The sequence below is a fragment of the Schistocerca nitens genome, chromosome 2 (assembly GCF_023898315.1).
Source record: "Schistocerca nitens isolate TAMUIC-IGC-003100 chromosome 2, iqSchNite1.1, whole genome shotgun sequence".
Lineage (NCBI taxonomy): Eukaryota > Metazoa > Arthropoda > Insecta > Orthoptera > Acrididae > Schistocerca > Schistocerca nitens.
In genome coordinates, this window is record NC_064615.1 from 777,262,199 (window position 1) to 777,282,945 (window position 20,747).

Genomic DNA, 20,747 nt, shown 5'->3' on the forward strand with positions numbered 1-20,747 from the left:
TTATTTCAATTTCCAGGAGTGTACATCCCAAATTGTACACCTGCTTTCATGTAGGCCCTTATGTTTCCATCGGCTTAAGTTCTACTATTTTTCAATTTCATTTCAATAATTGAGCAGACACAAAATTCACTGAAAGTAGGTTTTCAAATAGCTGGCACTGTTTCTGCTCCAAGGACAAAAATTCAATGTGCATCTATTAAATTATTTCAGTGCTCAAATCGCACAACATTATTTAAACTTGAGCTTTCAAACAAATTCACCATCTTCCTGATCAGGAGCTGATTGGCTTATTAGACTGAAATGTTTTGCTAAACTGGAGCTCTGTGTTAAAATCAGTGGTAGAAATTTGCCCATGCACTATTAAATTCAACAGAGACAGGCTATAATTGTAGTGGACCCTGGGGGACAGCTGCTGTAAGCAGGAATTCATTCACAAACAAATAATATTAAATACTTAGTTTCAAAGGGAAGTGATGGTGCTATGGGTGGCCTCCATTCTCCTATCACCTCATAATTATGACCCCTGGGGTAGGGAGAACTGGACTCTCTTCACTGTCTGTGGCCTACATTTATGCATTCATATGCAACCTCAGGTGACATCACACGATCAATGTGGAACTTCTGTGAAGTTTGGAAGGTAGGAGCCAAGGTACTGGCAGACGTTAAGCTGTGAGGAAGGGTCATGAGTCGTGCTTGGGTAGCTCAGTCAGTAGAGCACTTGCCCGCGAAAGGCAAAGGACCTGAGGTCGAGTCTCAGTTGGGCACACAGTTTTAATCTGCCAGGAAATTTCAATATGAGGTCTGCTCAAAAAATTCTGGAAAATTCGTAATTTTGTGCCAATGGTGTGTTCGAGTGAAATACAGTTGGCATAGCTGCACGTCTGTGTTTAATGCATAACTGCCAGAAATTTCATTGTTCTATGTCTGTTAGTTAATGTTCAGAGCTGTATAAGGTAGAACATTGTGTCGCACAGTTTGCGAATTTCAAGATGGCAGGGTTACACTACGTGACCAAAAGTATCTGGACACCCCCAAAACCATACGTTTTTCACATTGGGTGCATTGTGCTGCCACCTACTGCCAGGTACCTCGACTGTTGACTGACAGACACCGCTGACAGTTGAAGACGGTCTTAATATGTAATAGGCTGACATCTATCCAGACCATCACGCAGGAATTCCAAACTGTATCAGGATCCACTGCAAGTATTATTACAGTTAGGCAGGAGGTGAGAAAACTGGGATTTCATGGTTGAGTGGCTGCTCATAAGCCACACATCACGCTGGTAAATGCCAAACGACGCCTCGCTTGGTGCAAGGAGCGTAAGCATTGGACAATTGAATAGTGGAAAAATGTTGTGTGGAGTGACAAATCATGGTACACAACATGACGAACTGATGGCAGGGTGTGGGCACAGCAAATGCCCGGTGAATGTCATCTGCCAGCATGTGTAGTGCCAACAGTAAAAATTCGGAGATGGTAGTGTTTTGGTGTGGTCATGTTTTTCACGGAGTGGGCTTGCACCCCTTGTTGTTTTGCGTGGCACTATCACAGCACAGGCCTACATTGATGTTTTAAGCACCTTCTTGATTCCCACTGTTGAAGAGCAATTCGGGTTGGTGATTGCGTCTATCAACATGATTGAGCACCTGTTCATAATGCATGCACAGAGTCCTGACCTGAATCCTATAGAACACCTTTGGGATGTTTTGGAAAGCTGACTTCATTCCAGACCTCACCTACCGACATCTATACCTCTCCTCAGTGCAGCACTCTGAAGAATGGGCTGCCATTCCCCAAGAAACCTTCCAGCACCTGACTGAATGTATGCTTGTGAGAGTGGAAGCTGTCATCAAATCTAAAGGTGGGTCAACACCATATTGAATTCCAGCATCACCGATGGAGGGGGCCATGAACTTGTAAGTCATTTTCAGCAGGGTGTCCAGATACATTTGATCACGCAGTGCTGAAGAGCCATGAGCTGCATTAAATTTTATGTGGAACCCAAGAAAATCTTTGCAGTAGCACACCAAACGATGTAGGACACCTACGGTGATGTGTGCTTATGCTGTACTCAGTGTTACAAATGATGCACACTGTTTAAAAATGGCCAGACGGAAATTAAAGATGACCCTCGTTCAGGATGCCCTTCTATGGCTACTGATGACATCATATCGGGAACATCAATGAATTTGTGCAGTCAATCGAAGACTGGCAATTCAAGAGATTGCTAAGGAATGTGACATTTTAATTGCATCATGTCATGAAAGCCTGATAGCATCTTGGAATGCATCGTGTTGCTGCCAAGTTCATCCTGTGGCTAATGAGTGAAGACTAGAAAGACCTTCGCCTTGCAACCTGTGAAGGGCTTTGGGATTGCACAAATGAGAACAATATGTTCCTGAAGAGAATCGTAACTCATGATGACACTTTTTTTATTTCCAAAGTTGAAAATCCCATTGAAAGGACAAAGATCTGCAACAACAAATGAGAGAAAAGAAATTTCACAGATGGCGCTTCACGCAATCCAGTAGGTCGCTTACCAAGACTATTTCCGGAAGTGGAAATGGTGTAGGAAGTAGTGCACCAATTGTGGAAACAAATATTTCGAAGGAGACCATGCACAATAAGTAAAAGGTATGCCATCCTCACAAACTCTGAGACCAGCCAATGCTCACTTCATCATGTTAAGCAACACAGCAAACAATATAGATGATGGATATTAAAACTGTCACACCATAAGAGAAACACTTAACTGACTTGACATTTGCCAAATGTCGACAAATGTCAGATGGAAATACTACTACATAACTGGACAATTTAAGGTTCAATGTTCTGTATAGTCTACATAGTTGCACTGCTGCTTTTCTATATGATAAAGGCAATTATACCATACCAATTCAATATATTAACTTTGGCCACATGAATAAAGAACAAATGGCCATTTCCTGCACTGTAGACAAATTTATGAGTGGCACTGAAAATCTGTTAAAGATAGTTGTATATGTAAATGGAGAAGCATAGATCATCAATAAGCATTAGGAAAGCTGCAACAAAGGCACACAATAAGCTTGGCACTCCTTAATCAACAGAGTGGCATGTCCTGAAACATAAGCAGCACAAAACTGCCACAGAAGCTACAGCTTTTGAAGACACTATTGGTACTGTTCTAAATGACATCTAACAGGCACGTTTTTCTTAACTTTTTTCCCTCAAATGAGACATTTCACTTGTCTGATAAAATGTAGTGCCATAATGTTAGAATTTGGGTATGTGAAATCCTATTAGTAGCCATTAAACATGAAGCAGACTTACCAAAGGTTAATGTTTCCAGTAATATTTCTGTACATAAAGTTTATGGTCTCTTCTTTGCATGGAGGAAACTAAAATGGATAATATCGTCTTTACACACAAGAAAATAGTGGGTCCCCCTCAGCTCAAGATTATGTGAATAAGTTGATGCTGGATGACTTCATTGTTCACAATGACATCCAGTTTTACCTGAACACCTCAGAGGGTTGTAAGTGGTGAAGGAAATCACGTTCATCATCAGAGGCTTTCTAGTACCACACAGTTTTTATCTGTGAAAGTATATAAACAGTAAATTGTTTGTACTATCTATGCCTGCCACTCTACAAGATCTGTAATGCTTAGTTATTGAGGCTATTGAGGCTGTAAATTTAAAAAGGAAAAGTAACAAGTGATTACTGCATGGTGAGAAATGGTCAACCAGTTTATCATGCCACATTCTCTGCTCGTGGTCACTGCAATATACTTTAAACTTTTTTGAACTCTTTTTAGGTATTCAGTTGAGTCATGTCAGTCAAATGGTGTGATATTTCAGAAAGCTAACTTGTTGCTGTCTTCAGGTGGTTCTTCCTTGGACACTATCTTATATAGCCCCTCTCTCTTGCTGTCGATCTAGCATCCATAGTACCTTTGTGAGCTCCACAAGTGAGGTGGAGAGAAAAGTGTGTGGTTCAGATATGACCCGTGGTCCTCAGTCCCTGTGCCACCACTACAGTGGTCAGGACACTATCAATGCAGAGGAGGCACATCTTTTTGGTGTGGTGTCAGTTCTTCAGTTGAAGTAATGAGTAGATCTTCCCAAAGACTCTCACTGTGCTTCAAGTACACTATGGGATGGCTCTCAAACCTTGCTTGTTTGGAAGCCAAAGCTATTTGAAAGTGATCAAAGAACAGTTACGTTCTGTGGGAAAACTTACCCAGAGTACGCCAACTAAAGAGTTGAGACCACACCACTTTGTTGTTCTTCAAGAATACAGAAATCATTACACTGTGTGTAAATGTGACAACACAGAGAATGCAGAACAAAGAGACAGCATAATATTCTTCTACAGAGTTCATGTTTCCACTGAATTTAAATCATAATGTTTGGGAAATTTTAATGGTGGGCTGTGGACGACTAGATTTGCAGTACAAAGAGTGTTGACAACCTCATTAACACACTGGTGCATATCATCATATACTTTTAAGAACAACAGCACATTCTAAGCTAATGTGTTGCCCTACAGTCCATCAGTTCAAAATCTTGAAAAGAATAACTATTCATCTGTCTTTGTGTGGAACAGGCATATCTGGATACTGGTCTCTTCTATGTATGATATTGTATTATGAAATTGCCTGACAGTTTCAAAATGTGTTTCACATCAGTACTCTATGTCAGATCTCTGGTTTTCATGGTCAATGCTCTTACTAATTAAACTATTCAGGCACATCTCACAGTTTTCAGCTGCTAATACATCTCTTCTACTTTCTAAGCTGTATGAAGTTCTCCTACATATGTTGTTGGAGTAGCAACCATATGAGAACCTCTGTGAAGTTCAGAAAGTACGAAGAGCTACTAGGAGTTTTCCAATATAGAATGGAACACTGAACAACTATCACATGAAAACTATGGTCTATTTTATTCTTAGTCTGTCCCTTCACAAGATCTGATGTCAACTGAAGACACATTGGTTCTCAGTAAAACAATAACAGTATCCTCAAAATTGCTCAGTTCGAATGAATGAGGTATTTTACCAAGAGGTTGAATTTAGATGGGTGGGCATTCCAAAAACAAACATTCAAGATATATTCATCCAAATGTAGCACAAGCAGCAGCAGGTGCTGGCGGTGATGCAGTAATTTTATGTAATCTCAATATCAAGCTGGGGATTATAGAGGGTACTGTCTTCCTCTAATGTCACAACATGCGCGCGCGTGCGCGCGCGCACACACACACACACACACACACACACGTAGTTTCTCTTCCATGTTCTCTTCATCCCAAAGCCTCAAAGCTAGATTTAAACACTGTCAATCTTCTGTGCAGTTTATATGACTTTGATAACAGCAGACTTTTAACATGTATCAGTTTTAATAGCCATAAATTGGTTACGCAAACTCATTTTTCCATGTCTGAAATGTCATCCTGGAAACACTGCTTAGAATCTAGGTTGACAACTAACTTCCGATTTACATATCTGAGTGACAATGGCAAGTACAACTCACTTCAATTTGTCATTAAAGTAGAAGAAAGCTCTTCTACCTAAAATTAATATTTTACTCTTCCTGAAAAAGAATCCAAATAACAAATAATTCATAACAATATTCTTAAAATATACTCTGGCTGAAATCTGAGCCCAAGTCAAAAGAAAAAAAAATTAATATATCAAAGCTTCCTTACCAGGTCACAATCATCCCACATGTCCAAACACAAAGGTTTAGCTAACTGAAAGTCAAGATAAATGAAATTTAGACTACTTTTATAAACTCTGTTTGGAATACATGAGAAAAATAAAAACCACATATGTGCACAATTTTGTTATGATACGAGTAATGTCATTTAATATAACCTGAGAATAAGTGAATTCATGCTGTGTGTCAGTGCTGAAAGGTTATTGCGCATATCGTCACATTTTTTCTGGAGCGATTAATGGTACATTTATATTTTGTTTACAGACTATCCACACACATTAAATATCTTAGAAAGCATGGTATTCTGTTCAGGTTCCCACAAAAGTTAAAATGTGGAATCTAAAGATTAGTATAGCCTACAATTAAGTTCCACATCAACACTAGGGATTTTATTTAATTATTCTTATTTAAAAAAAAAGAACCTGTTCTTTACATCAGCAAGCATTCCAGACTTTGCACTAGAATTTAATTTTTAAATCACTAAGGAAAATACAACACGAGCTTATGAGCATTATAAATGAATTACAGGAAGCAAAACATAGAGGATACAGGAATATATTTTCAAACAACTGTATTAAAATCTGAAGTAAATACTCTACACATTTGTCAACTAAATTTACTTCTTTTAAAGTATGTAATGCTTAGGAAATAAAATACAGAGAACATTTTAATGTTAAACTGTATGAAGGTCGTAATAACAAGGTGCAGATAATATCGCATTGATCAGCAAACCCACAACTTCTTATTGTTAGTTAAATAATTATGTTTAGCAAAGTGCAATCCTCTAAACTAATCTCATAAAAATATCGTAACTAGAGCACCAGGTTTTACATACTTTGAAGGGTGAAGACAGGTCATAGATTAAAGTGTCATTTCAATACCAAGCCATTGCATAAGCAATTCTATTTCTTTCTTTTTTTGTCATAACAGCAGAATATTATTACGAACATAACCAGTTCCAACTATATATCTCCAGAATCCATATGTCACATATGGTAAATAGATTCAGGTGGTGAGTGTATAGCCGAGACTAGTAATGGTTGTTATCATGTTCTGCAGTTATGATTAAAAGAAATAAAAGGAAGCATGTAATAAATCACTAACTTTTCTTTTTAGACGAAATTTATCTTTTTCCTTTGTATAATCTCTTCTCAAAAAGGAACACATAATAAACAGTAAAAAAAAGTATACTTTCTGCTGTTGATAATGATTATTTGTTTAAGGAGACCAAACGCCTAAAGTCATCAGTCTCCTATACTCCCCTCCATGACAGAATCAGTGTATCCCATCTGTCTACATCCAAAGTAAATTCTGCATGCAAGTGTGAGACAGTTTTCTAAATGTTTTTGTCGATGCATCTGGGATGGGACATGGATAACAGCCCAGTATTCACCTAGCGGGATGTGGGAAATTGCCAGAAAAATCACTTCCACACTGACTGGCACACCGACCCTTGTTGTTAATTCACCAGGCGCATTCAAATCCATGGGCAGCATACCTCACCACCCCGAAAGTGGGCACTTTAACACGCACAGCTATGCGGGCAGGAAAGTATACACTTTATCTTAAAAAGTACTACCATTTCATCCACTTTATAATGTACTTTGTATTACAACCAAGAACAGACATTACTTTCTCCAGGACAAAATGCATATTTAGCAGGACAGACACACACTGACAACTGAGAAATACTAGACAAACCATAAATATTATAATAACAGAAATACCATGATGGAAACAATAAACAATAATGAGGCAAGACAACCACTCAACTGAGCTGATTTTTGAGCGACACAAGAAATATGTAACAGCTCTTGAATGATACTAACTATTAAGTTACCCTATGCTCATGATCCTACTCCCATGGAACACTATCATTTTAAGTACCCTCCAAGTATCGAACCACCACCATATTCCTAGTCCTTTTGATCATCTACATTCTGACCCATAATTATTTCTCCTTCAACACCAATTTAAAATTTTGTTGCCTGGTTTACACACACTGACAGAATCTTCTTGATGTGGATCAGTGGGAAGGACAGCACCTGGTTTTTCATCCACAATCTGTTCCACATTAAAAAGTCCCGTCCCTACCCTACAGCCTCAGCATCTGCATTGCAAAGCATAAAGTTGGCAAATATGACAATTATTCTTCCAGAAGCTTTCCAGACAGACAGTATCCCATCCAGTTAGTCCAGAGACGAATTTCCCATAACCTCTCCCCCTGTACCATCAACAAGCCTATTGCTGCATCATTCACAATTACTCCTTTACCACACAGGACACATTTTCCGGCAAGGCTTCACTTATCTCCCATCATAGTATTCTATTGTCCACCCAATCTATGCAGTGTCCAAGTTCTATGACAACCACCCATTCTTAAACCATATGGGTCTGTCCCTTGTGGATGACCCATCTGTAACATCAGCTCAATATACCCAGCTGACATCTACTGTTGGAAACCATTATTATTCTATAGAACCTGCTCTTCCAATGATGCCCTATGGGGCACAGGCATCTGTCCAAAGCGCAAGGCCACTGGAATACAATACATACAATATGTTAGGGGTCAGCTGCCCACCAGCCCCATGTGTGAAAGCAACCAAGTTACATATCAGCTATGCTGAAATTACCGAGCAGAATTCTATGAAGAGATGACAACTAATCCGCTGTCTAATCACACAAATGACCACAGCCAAAGTGTGACTAACCACAAACTCAAACTTTCAGTTGTTGAACACCACAGACTTCAGAATGTGCTGCAGTACTCTTGCCATATCTGGATCTTCATCTCCCCCTTCCCAACAGGCACAAGCTCCTCTGAACTATGTAAATGGAGACTTTCTTTCCAATATATCCTTTGTTTTTGCCATCTCCCAGGTCTAAGCCTCTGCTAGTCCCCATACTACTACTTCCATTCCATTAGTTTTCCTTCCTGTCATTTTCTACATCACTCCTCGACTATCCAAATATTGTAGTTATCTCTTTCCCCAGCCCCCCACACTTTCTCCCATCATATAATATTAGGCCCTTAGTGAGTCTACTGTGTTTCTTTTGCATGCCTCCCATCCTCCCTGTTCCCTCTTTCTACATCTACATGTGCACTCTGCAAACCATTGTTAGGTGCATGGCAGAGGGTATGTCTCATCGTACCATCCAGTTCCATTCACATATGGAGCGCAGCAAGAATCTTTTTTTGAATGTTTCTGTGCTTACAGTAATTATTCTAATCTTATACTTAAGATACCTATGTGAGTGATACACAGGGGGTGGTAGTACATTCCTAGGGTCATCATTTAAAGTTTGTTCTTGAAACTTTGTGAACAGACGTTCTCCAGACAGATTATGTATATATTCAAGAGTTTTCCACTTCACTTGCTTCAGTATCTCTGTGACAACTCCCCTATGGATTAAACAAACCTCTGACCATTTGTGCTGCCCTTCTCTGTATACGTTCCAATATCCCCTTTTAGTCCCATTTTGTATGTATCCCACACACCTAAACAATATTCTACGGCCAGTCAGATGAGTGATTTGTAAGCAATCTCCTTTGTAGACTGGTTGTACTTTCCTAGTATTCTATGAATAAACAAGTCTACCACCTGCTTTACCCATAACTGAACCTATGTGATCACTCCATTTCATATCCCTACAAAGTGTTACACTCAGGTATTTGTATGAGTTGGGCAATTCCAACAGTGACTCATTGATATTATAGTTATAGTACACTACATTTTTTTCCTTTTCTGAGTGCACTATTTTAATTTATGAACATTTAAAGCAAGATGCCAAACCTTGCACAACTTTGAAATCTTATCAACATCCGACTGAATATTTATGCTGCTTCCTTCGGAGAGTATTTAATTATAGATAACCACATCATCTGCAAAAAGCGTGATGTTACTATTAATACTGTCTGCAAGATCATTAATATACAACTTGAACAGGAAGGGTCCCACCACACTTCCATGGGGTACACCCGAAGTTACTTCTACATCTGATGATGACTCCATCCAAGATAACATGCTCCGTCCTCCCTACAATCCAGACACAAGCTGCACTTGATGCCTCATATAATTGTAATTTTGACAATAAGCACAGGTGTGGTACAAATGCTTTTTTGAAATTGAGAAATACTGCATCTACCTGATTGCCTCGATCCAAAGCTTTCAGTATGTCGTGTGAGAAAAGTGTGAGTTGGGTTTCACATGACTGATGTTTTCAAAATCCATGCTGGCTGGCATTGAGGAGGCCATTCTATTCAAGATACCTCATTATGTTTGAGCTCAGAATATGTTCTAAAATTCTACACCAAATCAATGTCAAGGACAATGGATAGTAGTTTTGTGGATTACTTCTACTAGCCTTCTTGTAGCAGGATGTGACCAATGTTTCCAAGAACTGGGCATGGTTTTGTGTTCAAGGGATCTACAATAGATTATAGTTAGAAGAGCTGAAAATTCAGAATACAATCTGAAAGGGGCAACATCAGGTTCTGGAGCTTTGTTCAATTTTAACGATTTTCACTGCTTCTCAACACTACTCACACTAATACTTATTTCTTTCATCTTTTCAGTGGTATTAGGATTAAACTGGGGCAGTTCTCCCAGGATTTCTTTTGTAAAGGAACATTTGAAACAGAGTTAAGCATTTCAGCTTTTGCTTCGCTACCCTCAATTTCACTTCCTGTCTCATTTGCTAGGAACTGCTCACTAACGTTGATTTCACTGACATCCTTCACATATGATCAGAAATTCTTTGGGTTCTGTAAACCATCATTTGACAATATTCTGTTGTGGTGATCATTGAAAGAAGCACACATGCTCTCTTGACAGCCAAATGCGTTTCATTCAGCATCTCCCTATCTGCATCCCTACACTTCGTTTTACACCTATTATGTAGCAATCTCTATTTCTTTAGATGTTTCTTTACAGTGACTGTATACCATGGAGGTTCCCTCCCATTACGAACTGTTCTACTGGGTACATATCTATCCAATGCATGGCCAACTATTATTTTAAATTTGAGTCATAATTCCTCTACATGCTCCTGCCCTGTGCTGAAAGTTTCAAGTTCCTGATTGAAATATGGCACTACTAATTTTTTATCTACTTTACTGAATACATGTATCTAAAAACAAAGATGATGTGACTTACCAAACGAAAGCGCTGGCACGTCGATAGACACACAAACATACACACAAAATTCAAGCTTTCGCAACAAACTGTTGCCTCATCAGGAAAGAGGGAAGGAGAGGGAAAGACGAAAGGATGTGGGTTTTAAGGGAGAGGGTAAGGAGTCATCCCAATCCCGGGAGCGGAAAGACTTACCTTAGGGGGGAAAAAGGACGGGTATTCACTCGCACACACACACATATCCATCTACACATATACAGACTCTGCTTATGTCTGTATATGTGTGGATGGATATGTGTGTGTGTGTGAGTGTATACCCGTCCTTTTTCCCCCCTAAGGTAAGTCTTTCCGCTCCCGGGATTGGAATGGCTCCTTACCCTCTCCCTTAAAACCCACATCCTTTCGTCTTTCCCTCTCCTTCCCTCTTTCCTGATGAGGCAACAGTTTGCTGCGAAAGCTTGAATTTTGTGTGTATGTTTGTGTTTGTTTGTGTGTCTATCGACTTGCCAGCGCTTTCGTTTGGTAAGTCACATCATCTTTGTTTTTAGATATATTTTTCCCACGTGGAATGTTTCCCTCTATTAATTTACTGAATACATGTATATTTCTGCTTGTTTTAGTTGTCCTTTGTACTGCATTAATCGCTGCTGCCACAATCGCGTCATGGTCACTGATACCAGTTTCGATGTAGACGTTCTCAAAGAGGTCAGGTGTATTTGTTGCCAGTAGGTCCAATATATTTCCATCATAAGTCAGTTTCCTAGCTATCTGTTCTAGGTAGTGTTAGTGTCCACCACTAACAAAATTATAATTTTCTCAATTAATTGTTGAATGAATAAGGTCTCCACCGATGATTACAGTATGATTGAGGAACTTACATACGAGTGAAGTGAGATTTTCTCTAATGTTTTCTGTTACATTAGGAGATGAGTCTGATGAGTGATAGTAGGATCCAATTATCCTTTCGTGCCCGCCCTTGATACTGAGTCTTGCCCAAACAACCTCACACGTAGCTTCAATTTCTACTTCAATCGATTTTGAGGTTTTTGTTTACTGCGACGAATGCACCACCTCCATTTCCTATTTGCCTATCCTTTTGATATACATTTAACTATTCTCCAAAAATCTCACAGCTATCAGTTTCAGGTTTCAAACAGCTTTCTGTACCAAGTATTATATGAGCTTAACTGCTTTCCATGAGCACTTCAAGCTCTGGCACTTTGTTGCAAATGCTTTGGCAGTTTACTATTACAATTTTAATATTCTCATCTATGGGAGACATTTCTTTCTCTCTTACACTGATACTTCTAGGTTTTCTACAGTTATTATCTGGATTGGATGGAGAGTTGCCTAATCTCAAAATCCCTTGTGTGCACCCCACACACAGTCAGCTACCTGGGTAACAGACTCTTATGTGCAGTGCACACCTGATCTATTTAGGGGGTCCTTCAGTTTTCAACCCTATAGGCCAAGTGCAGAAAGTTGCAGCCTAGCTTGTCACAGAACCTTCAAAGTCTCTGGTTCAGTTCTTCCACTCAACTCAGAACCACAGGGACATAATCATTTCTGGGGATCATGGTTTTCTCAACCTTCTCTGCCAGTCACTGAAATGACCCAAATATGACCTCGGAGCTCAGATGACATGCATCACTTGTTCCAACGCGTGCCACTATCTGCATTTGGTTGCACCCTGTTCCCTCAATGGCTGCTGGAATGGCCTCTTCAACATATTGAATGAGGCTCCCAGGCATATACATTAAGTGCACCTGGCGTCGTTTCCTGTCCCTTGCTGCCATTTCCCTATGGGGTACCATCATTTGCCATACATTTGAACTACCAATGATTAATAAGATCCCTATCCTTTAGTGTTTGCCTCCTCTTGACACCAGACAAAACAGTTTCTCCAAAACAGGTGAAGTGAGTCCCACTGACTCTGTTTCAGTTTCAGTGAGAGAGAGCAACTCAAACTTGGTGATTATGGGGATCGGTATAACACCCTGAGTCCTTCCTGGTGCACATCCTCCCTATACAGGAAGCCTAGATCTACAACTGACCCGCCACTCGCAGTCAAGCGGTCAATTAAGGACAGAGCCTGTACTTTCTGCAGAGGAGACTGTATTGCAGACTTTCTAGACTATGGAGCCACTACTTCTCAGTCAAGTGGTTCCTCAATTGTCATCATAAGGCTTAGTGTACCCCATATCAGCAATCCCAAAAAGTAAATAAATAAAAATAAAATCCTTGGCAGCTCCATGAATTGAACCCTAGTCCTCCACACGGCAGCCATCTATACTGACCACTCCGCCATGGAGGCGCACCTTTATCAACAGCCTGTGTCTTTTTGTCAGTCTTACACATCTTCTCACAATGCAAAGACATTAACATGCATTTACTATTTCTGTAATTCAAGGCATTTTTCTCCCTTCACATTCAACAAGATTTAGGGAAATGCAAAAATTAAGTAAAGAACAATTATAGTGTTTTACTCTCTATTTATAGGACTGAACACTGTGACCCTGCACAAAAGATCACTGTACTATGTCAACCTATAAAATGAGCCAAATGACAAAACTGTCGAGTTTGAATGGAGACAAGCACAGGAATTAATGAAGATGGTCTTCTGTCTCAAAGAAATCCAGCAATGCTGCTACAATGATAACACACACAATAAATGGGATGAAGGGAAAATGGTGAGTTTTAAATTTGGCAGTAGATGAAGACGTGGGTATGATATGACACTTATTCTATCTGCATGGCAGTGATGGATCACATAACTACTATTTCTGGTTTTGGTACACTACTGAATCAGTGCCATAAAAGTTATCTTGCTTCATTCATAGTTTGCTGGAGGATGCTGCGGGCTGAGGAAGCACTCTTTTCACAGGATAACTGGCTATAATGGAGTTATGAGCACACACAGTAGCATGTTAATTAGCTAGAAATTGTCTTTTATGATTGTCTTACTTCAATTTCAACTACAGTGTTTCCTAAGAAAGTGTGAAATGCTAGAGATGTGAATATTATCTCATAGAGAACATTTCCCAAGTATTCTAAGCATTCATCAGTATTGCTTGGCAACTGCTGAGTTCAAATTGATAGCATTCCACCATCAAGCTGCATTTGAAAGAAAGGATGCTCATCCAAATATTTAAAGAAATATTCACAATGTTTTCTCTATAATTCAAATTCCACTTCCTTGATATGTTGCCAATTGAACAATTCTTGGCTCTGGTACACTATCAGAGACTGAGTGAGGCCACAAAGTAGAGGAGCCCTTAGCTTGTGTGTGTGTGTGTGTGTGTGTGTGTGTGTGTGTGTGTGTGTGTGTGTGTTTTACGTTCCAAAAAGAATGCCGTGATTTTGAACAGGTGGTACTGAAAAGCTGTTCAAGTGAAGATAAAATAACGAAGTTTTGTTTATCATGTCATATGGGGCCAAATGTTGACCTTAACATGTGTAAAAGAGTTGCCCTTTGGCATGTCACCACTTTGACTCACATGCCAGCACAATGCTGACTGTGCAAAAGATGGCACAGTGTTCTTTGGTATGCTTAGCTTAAATAAATTGTTAATGTGCAGTGTCACTTTTGGGAAACCTGTCCAGGACAAAATGCACCCAACAACAAAGCTCTTCACCATTGGTTCAACCAATTTCAACATTCAAGCCCAAACAATTACTGCTTGTCACGTCTTTCATGCAATGCCCAATATAACAGAAAATGTTACTTTGTTTCCCATTAAAAACAAAAATATTTTTAAATCAGAACTTTACTTGCCCTTTCAATAGAGTGCTCCCACATTAGCCTCATACAATATTTGTTTGATTGATACGTATTAACAGGAACAGTAAAATATGGAGAATAAACAGCAATCCAGCAGCAGCTAAGCAGTGCTGCATGCTTGGCAGTAGCATCAGCACAGGCACAGGCCAGGACAGTGCTGTCACTGCCAGAGTATTGCTTATTCTTCAAGTTTTACTGTCCCTGTTAACACAGCGATAAAACAAGTATCACACAAGACTAATCTGGGAGAGCTCTATCAAATGGGAATGTAAAATTCCATTTTAAAACTCATTTGCTTGTAATGGGAAACAAACCAATGCTTTACATCGACACTGGTTGTCGCATGAAAAACATAACCAGCAGTAATTGTTGAAGCTGACTCCATCTACACAATGCAAAAATGAAACTGCAAATATCTGCTCAAATGCCAGAGTAAATGTGCATGACGACTCGTAGGACAGCCACCATGTACCGATATTAAAAATCACTTTTTTTTTTTGCTACTATAAGAGTTAGCTAGACTAAATTTAAACGATTTTGGGTGATTTCTTCAGAGAGTTTAAAATTTTCATGGGCAGTAATGTATCTGTGGAGATATCCTGAACAGTTAGCACCACCTCTGCTAAAAAATTTTTCTTGGCATAAACTAGACATTCAGTTATTATGAAGTTCACATGGTGAATAACAGTTCAGTATTTTCAATTATGTAACACAGGAATAATTACCCACATAGCTAGCCTTTGTCCACTACCTCCTTCTGGCTCCTTCCTAGTCCCCTGCCCACTCCTACTCCATCCCATACTGCCCCTGTAAGTTCATATTTTTTGCCCCTTACTTTATTTGTATTTATAGAGCTACCTCTTTTTATTAAAATTTTCATTAGCTATGTTCTAATTCAGGCACCTATGATACTCTCACTTTCTGCATAAAAGTGAGAGAAAATTCTTAGAGGATGTGTATGGTGGATGGAACTAACACTCTCCCCACAAAAGTAAGTAAATAAATAGACAAATAAAAAAAGTGTACTTCCAATCATTCTTGTGCAAATTATCCAGCTTGCAGATTATTTGTATATCTAAAAAAAGAAAAAAGATACGTATTGCACACATAGGGACCAGCAACATTACCGGCCAGTGGCAGATGATACGCCGGACCAACAGCAGAAGACGATTGCAACGAGCCGTTCCTGAGCGCGTGCAGACATTGGCCACCGATGCTGCCACTACTACTCGTCCAGCATACACCGTATCAAATACATGCTTGGAAATATCTCAATTATCATGTTTTTTGATTGTTCATGCTTCTTCTCCCTCACTTACCCCAAATAATCAGCAGTATACTGTAATTGTAAACCATGAATATTATGAGGCTATCAAATATAACTAAGTTCATCTGCTGGCATGAGGAGGTAATCCAGCAGAAGTAAAGCTTATAAGAAGAGATGAGATAAGCACAGAAAATCACTGTATGAAGAAAAGGTCAAGTTTAATGGTTGTCACCTGTTCCTGTTCATTCTACTGTGTCATCCTGAATATTTTAGTCAGGCAGAGAAGGATCAGAGATAAAGTTGTATCAACAACACCATAAGAGAGACAACATAAGCTTGGATTACACAAGGATGGGCTAGATAAAGATCACGAACTTTTCTTAGAAACAATACTAACAGTAATGTGTCTAGTTATAAAAAATGTGACAGAGAAATACTATATACATACTGATGTTTGCCTATTTAAGTTAACATTAAGGAATTATCAGAAATCCAGTTGCTCAAATGACTTTTTGTGCAATGCCAAAAGATGGTCCACAAAGGTTGAAACTAGCAGCACATTTTAATAAAGGCTACACAGCAGATGTTGGTGTTTATAAACATGTCTTTCCTTATACTGAAATATGTCTGAAATGATATAGAGAAACCCCACAAACTTATACCTGGATGACTGGATAGGGATTTCAACTCCTCTCATATGTAAGTCTAGTGCATCTTACATATTCTCCATTTATTCTATTAAGCATGATGGTGAATTATGGTCAATGCGTTGTCTTTACTGTAGTATTACTGTACACTTTCAGCTTCATGTTTGCATACTAGAAGGGTCATTCCATATCAAATCACCCAATAAAAAATAAATTTTACACCCACCTCCTTAGATTTTCATGAAATTTGGCTCAAATGGTTCTAATACCATCCTGGCAACACCTGCAAATTTTTTTTTGCTGTATCTCTTATAGTTTTTTTTTATAAATTTTTAAAGTTTTTATGTTTTACGTTTTCCGAACTTTTGGAAATGGTAAATTTAATTTGTATTCAAAACTTTAAAATTGCTTATCTTAAAAACTCTTTTAGATAACATCATGCATTTTTGCAGCAAGTTTATTTATTATACATATTTGAAGATAAAAATGATACTATTAAAATATGTTAGTATTTTCTATGAAAAAAAATACATATGTTTTTTTCTATTTTTTTTATTTATTTATTTTTTTTTATAAGAATTGCAGTATCTAGAGTCTCAGACCTGATAGAATGCTCAAATTTGTTTTAATTTACTCTTAAACATACAGGCTACTTGATAAAACAAAAATAATGATGGCTTTTTAACATGTTTATTAATTATAGTAGATTACATTAGAATTATGTACAAAGATAGCGTACTTACGACACTTATGTATAACCCAACTGATTGCTTGAAACATTGAATTTTTTGAGTAATTTTGTCTTTTTAATAAACATTAATGCTGATTCAAACTGTTTTTCTACTTCATCCAAGAGCTTTCAGTTCTTTTGATACAGTCTTTTTTGAAGTAATACATTTTTCCAGTGCCGCTTGATTGAGGTGCGTCTACTACACAGACTATGTGCTCCAAAGGCACTATGCACGAATCTTCTCTTTCAGGCCAATAAAATGATGCAGCTGGTCCTGAAGGACGTAGAAATAGAATTTCTTCCTCACTGAATATTATTTTTACCAGTCCAAAGTACCAGTTACCATCATAATTTGTGGCCACATAGCTATTTATGGATGGTTCAACACGAACCCAATCAGAAGAAGAATGGAAAGAAAAGACTAAGGAGGGTTTTACACTGTCTGTAGTCCTTCTAATTTCAAGGTTGTTTGTTGGAAGTGGTTTGAAGTTCCAGGAATGGTTCGGGTTGATGAAAAACGTTTTTCTAGTTTTAACCGTAGCAAATCAGCTTCTTTTTTGTCAATAAAGTGAAAATGAATGTTTTCAATATTTTTTTCACAAAACTTGTACACATCAATTGCTGTCATTATTTGTTCTTCATCTGAAAGCTGTAGACTGGCTTTCCTTAAAATTCTTTTAATAGTTCCTCCTAGGCCATCACAAATTGACTTCCCATGACTTATTGCAAAAAAAGAGTGTTGGGCCTTCAAATTAAAGTCTCTCAAGTGTTCAATCAAATTTTTAAAACTGTTTCTATTTTTGCACTGCCCAGCACAACTATCTGTAAAGTAGTGAACTGAGTCAATGTCAGTATGATGTAGTGACAGCCACTTTGTAATTTCTTTTTGTACAAAGTTAACAAAACCAGTGTCATGTTCTTGGTCATCACTAATAAAACAGTGGTTGGAAACAAAAACATTGTTTTCCTCATTTCTTAGAAAAACTCCAACTGGGTGTAGAGTAGAACCACCTCTATTCCAGTGGTAACTATAAACCGGTGCGGGGTGAGCTTTTCCAATGACCTAACCAATAAAGAAATGTAGTCTTCAACACTGATAGACTGTTTGATCATTTCTGCCCTGTCTGTGTTAACCCACTGACTGATTACCATTTCTTCTTCTAAATCATAATCTTCACTTAGTTTTTCAGTTAAGTACTCAGTTAGTGCAGTATTTGCAGGACAGCTGTCGCAATGATGTAGCATGCAGTTTTGGTTTTCGGTGTTGCACACAAGCATCTTAATTAGGTCTTTATAAGATTCTTCAATTTTCACAGCATCCAGGAATAGTTTAACATTCTGGTGGATACTGCATACACATACAGTGTGTGTGCCTGCAGCATCAGCATGGATACACCATTTAGGTCTCAAGAAACAAAATTTTGAAAATCCTACTTCTACCTCGGGATTCTCCCATTTGAAAGAATAATAGAGTTCTCTCAAGTTACACAAAATGTGTCTTTTTTGCATGTACACATTTTTTTGAACACTTACTTTGTCTTTTGTTCCAGGTAGCACTCTGGAACTTTCATCCTTTTCATAAAAATCTGTTACAAGTCTTACTGTATTTTCAGAAAGAGTTTTACCTTTTTTGGACCAGGAGTTTCCAAAATACCCTTTTCAGATTTTAGCTTTCTAGCTTGTCGCACCATGTACTCACTTACATTAAATTCTTTCATCACTTTATTTCGACTCCAAGAATCTGGAGCCAAGGTCAGAATCTGGATTTTTCTAGACCTCCCAACAGATGAAATCTTCTCTTTCATAAGAGAAATCATTACATCAAAATCCTTTGCTTTCTCAACCACACTTGTATCTTCTTTGTCATCATCAGAACTTGGTGCATCGTATTTTAATGCTTTTGAAACCGCCTTTTTTGCAGTCTTTTCAATACTGCTAACCTTCCTTTTAAAATAAGACCCTTTACTTTGTTCTGACAAGCCATGAAGCTTTATCGGTGTTAAACCTAAATTACCAAGAGCAATGTTTGTTTGTACGAGAGATTCATTTCTGGATTCCAATGATTCTAATTCAACCATGACTTCATCATCTGTTTCACTTTCATTGACTTCAACTCTTAATTTTCCCTCACAAAAGTCACGGCATGTTGAGCAAAGCTTTTGTCCAGGTTTTATGCTAATATTTTTTGTCAGTAATTGTTTAGAAAGATCCAAGCCTACACTTCTCAATGATTTTTTGATGGGCTTTTTGTGTTTTTTTAGTGGGTCTACACATGTTGTTTGATACTTTTCAAAAACATTTAAAAAGTAGTAGCTGTGGTATGAACATATATTCTTAAATTCACACAGATTAATTCCAGATTGTAAGTGGATCAAATCTTTTTCTTCCTCACTCAATTCAGATACCGGTTGTAACTTTTTTGAAGGTGTGTAGGTTGTTTGGAAACAGTCAGATTTTTTTAAATAACCCTACGCCACAGGTTTGAATATCTGACATACTGATTTCACTTTTGGTCTGATTACTGTTCTGGTTACTTTTATAGGATATTGGAAAAGAATCTCTGTAAACTAAGTAAGAGTACTTACTGAAAGTTCGAATAAACTTAATAAAATACTATCCAAGCACTATTTAACACTGTAATAATTTTTTACTTCAAAACACAGGAGTAACAAAACAAAATCCAAGCATACATTGTTACTCCAAGAAGACAAAATCTTATTTTCGGTGTCTAAGTAACTTGGTACTTTTTATTTTTAAAATATAATTAATATTATTTTAAAAATGAGATAACTATTAAACAGGTTAAAATGCCAACATAATTTTTCTTTTATCTAATAGCCTATACAATTAAGAGTATTTTAAAACAAATTTGAGCTTTCTATCAGGTCTGAGACTCTAGATATGGCAGTTTTTGTAAAACCAAACACCCGTTAGATAAAAAAAAAATTAAAAAACTTGTAACTTTTTCTTCATTTGGAAGATTTTAATATATCTTTAAGGTAATTTTTTAACATTTAGATATAATACACAAACTTATTCCAAAATTTCATACTGATATCTTGAGTATTCTTTAATATACAAATTTTTTTAGTTGTGAGGACACGTTTAAGTTACGATTTCCGACTGCTGAAACAACGCCAAATCTAAAAACTTTAAACATTTATAAAAAAAACTATAAGAGATAGAGCATAAAAATTTCACAAGTGCTTTCAGGATGATAAAAGAACTAATTGTACGAAGTTTCATCAAAATCTGACATGGTTGGTGTCAAGGCCTGGGTGACTTGACATGGAATGACCCAAAATCAAAGCTAATCTTAAGGTTTTAATTGTATTTTAAGGAAAGTATTTCTATGAATATTCATGCAGAGAACATTCATGTTCTGTAGAGAACAAATCAAACATTATTTTAACTGAGTTACAAGACAACATGCAAAACGTGAAATATAAATTAAAAATTCAGTGGTGAACTTCTCAGTACATAAGTG

At 37.7% G+C, this 20,747-nt stretch overlaps 1 protein-coding gene across 2 annotated transcripts in view; it reads right to left on the reverse strand.

The window, feature by feature from the left end:
- The window catches only part of LOC126237023 (serine/threonine-protein kinase mTOR), a 281,416-nt gene that overhangs the window by 129,031 nt on the left and 131,638 nt on the right, over positions 1 to 20,747 (reverse strand). Inside the window, exon 20 of one of the 2 annotated variants that reach the window (XM_049946766.1) lies at positions 5,690 to 5,734. The exons of the other annotated variant lie outside the window; for it this stretch is intronic. Coding sequence (XP_049802723.1) covers positions 5,690 to 5,734 — 45 coding nt within the window. The remainder of the gene's footprint in view (positions 1 to 5,689; positions 5,735 to 20,747) is intronic. 2 annotated transcript variants of the gene reach the window in all.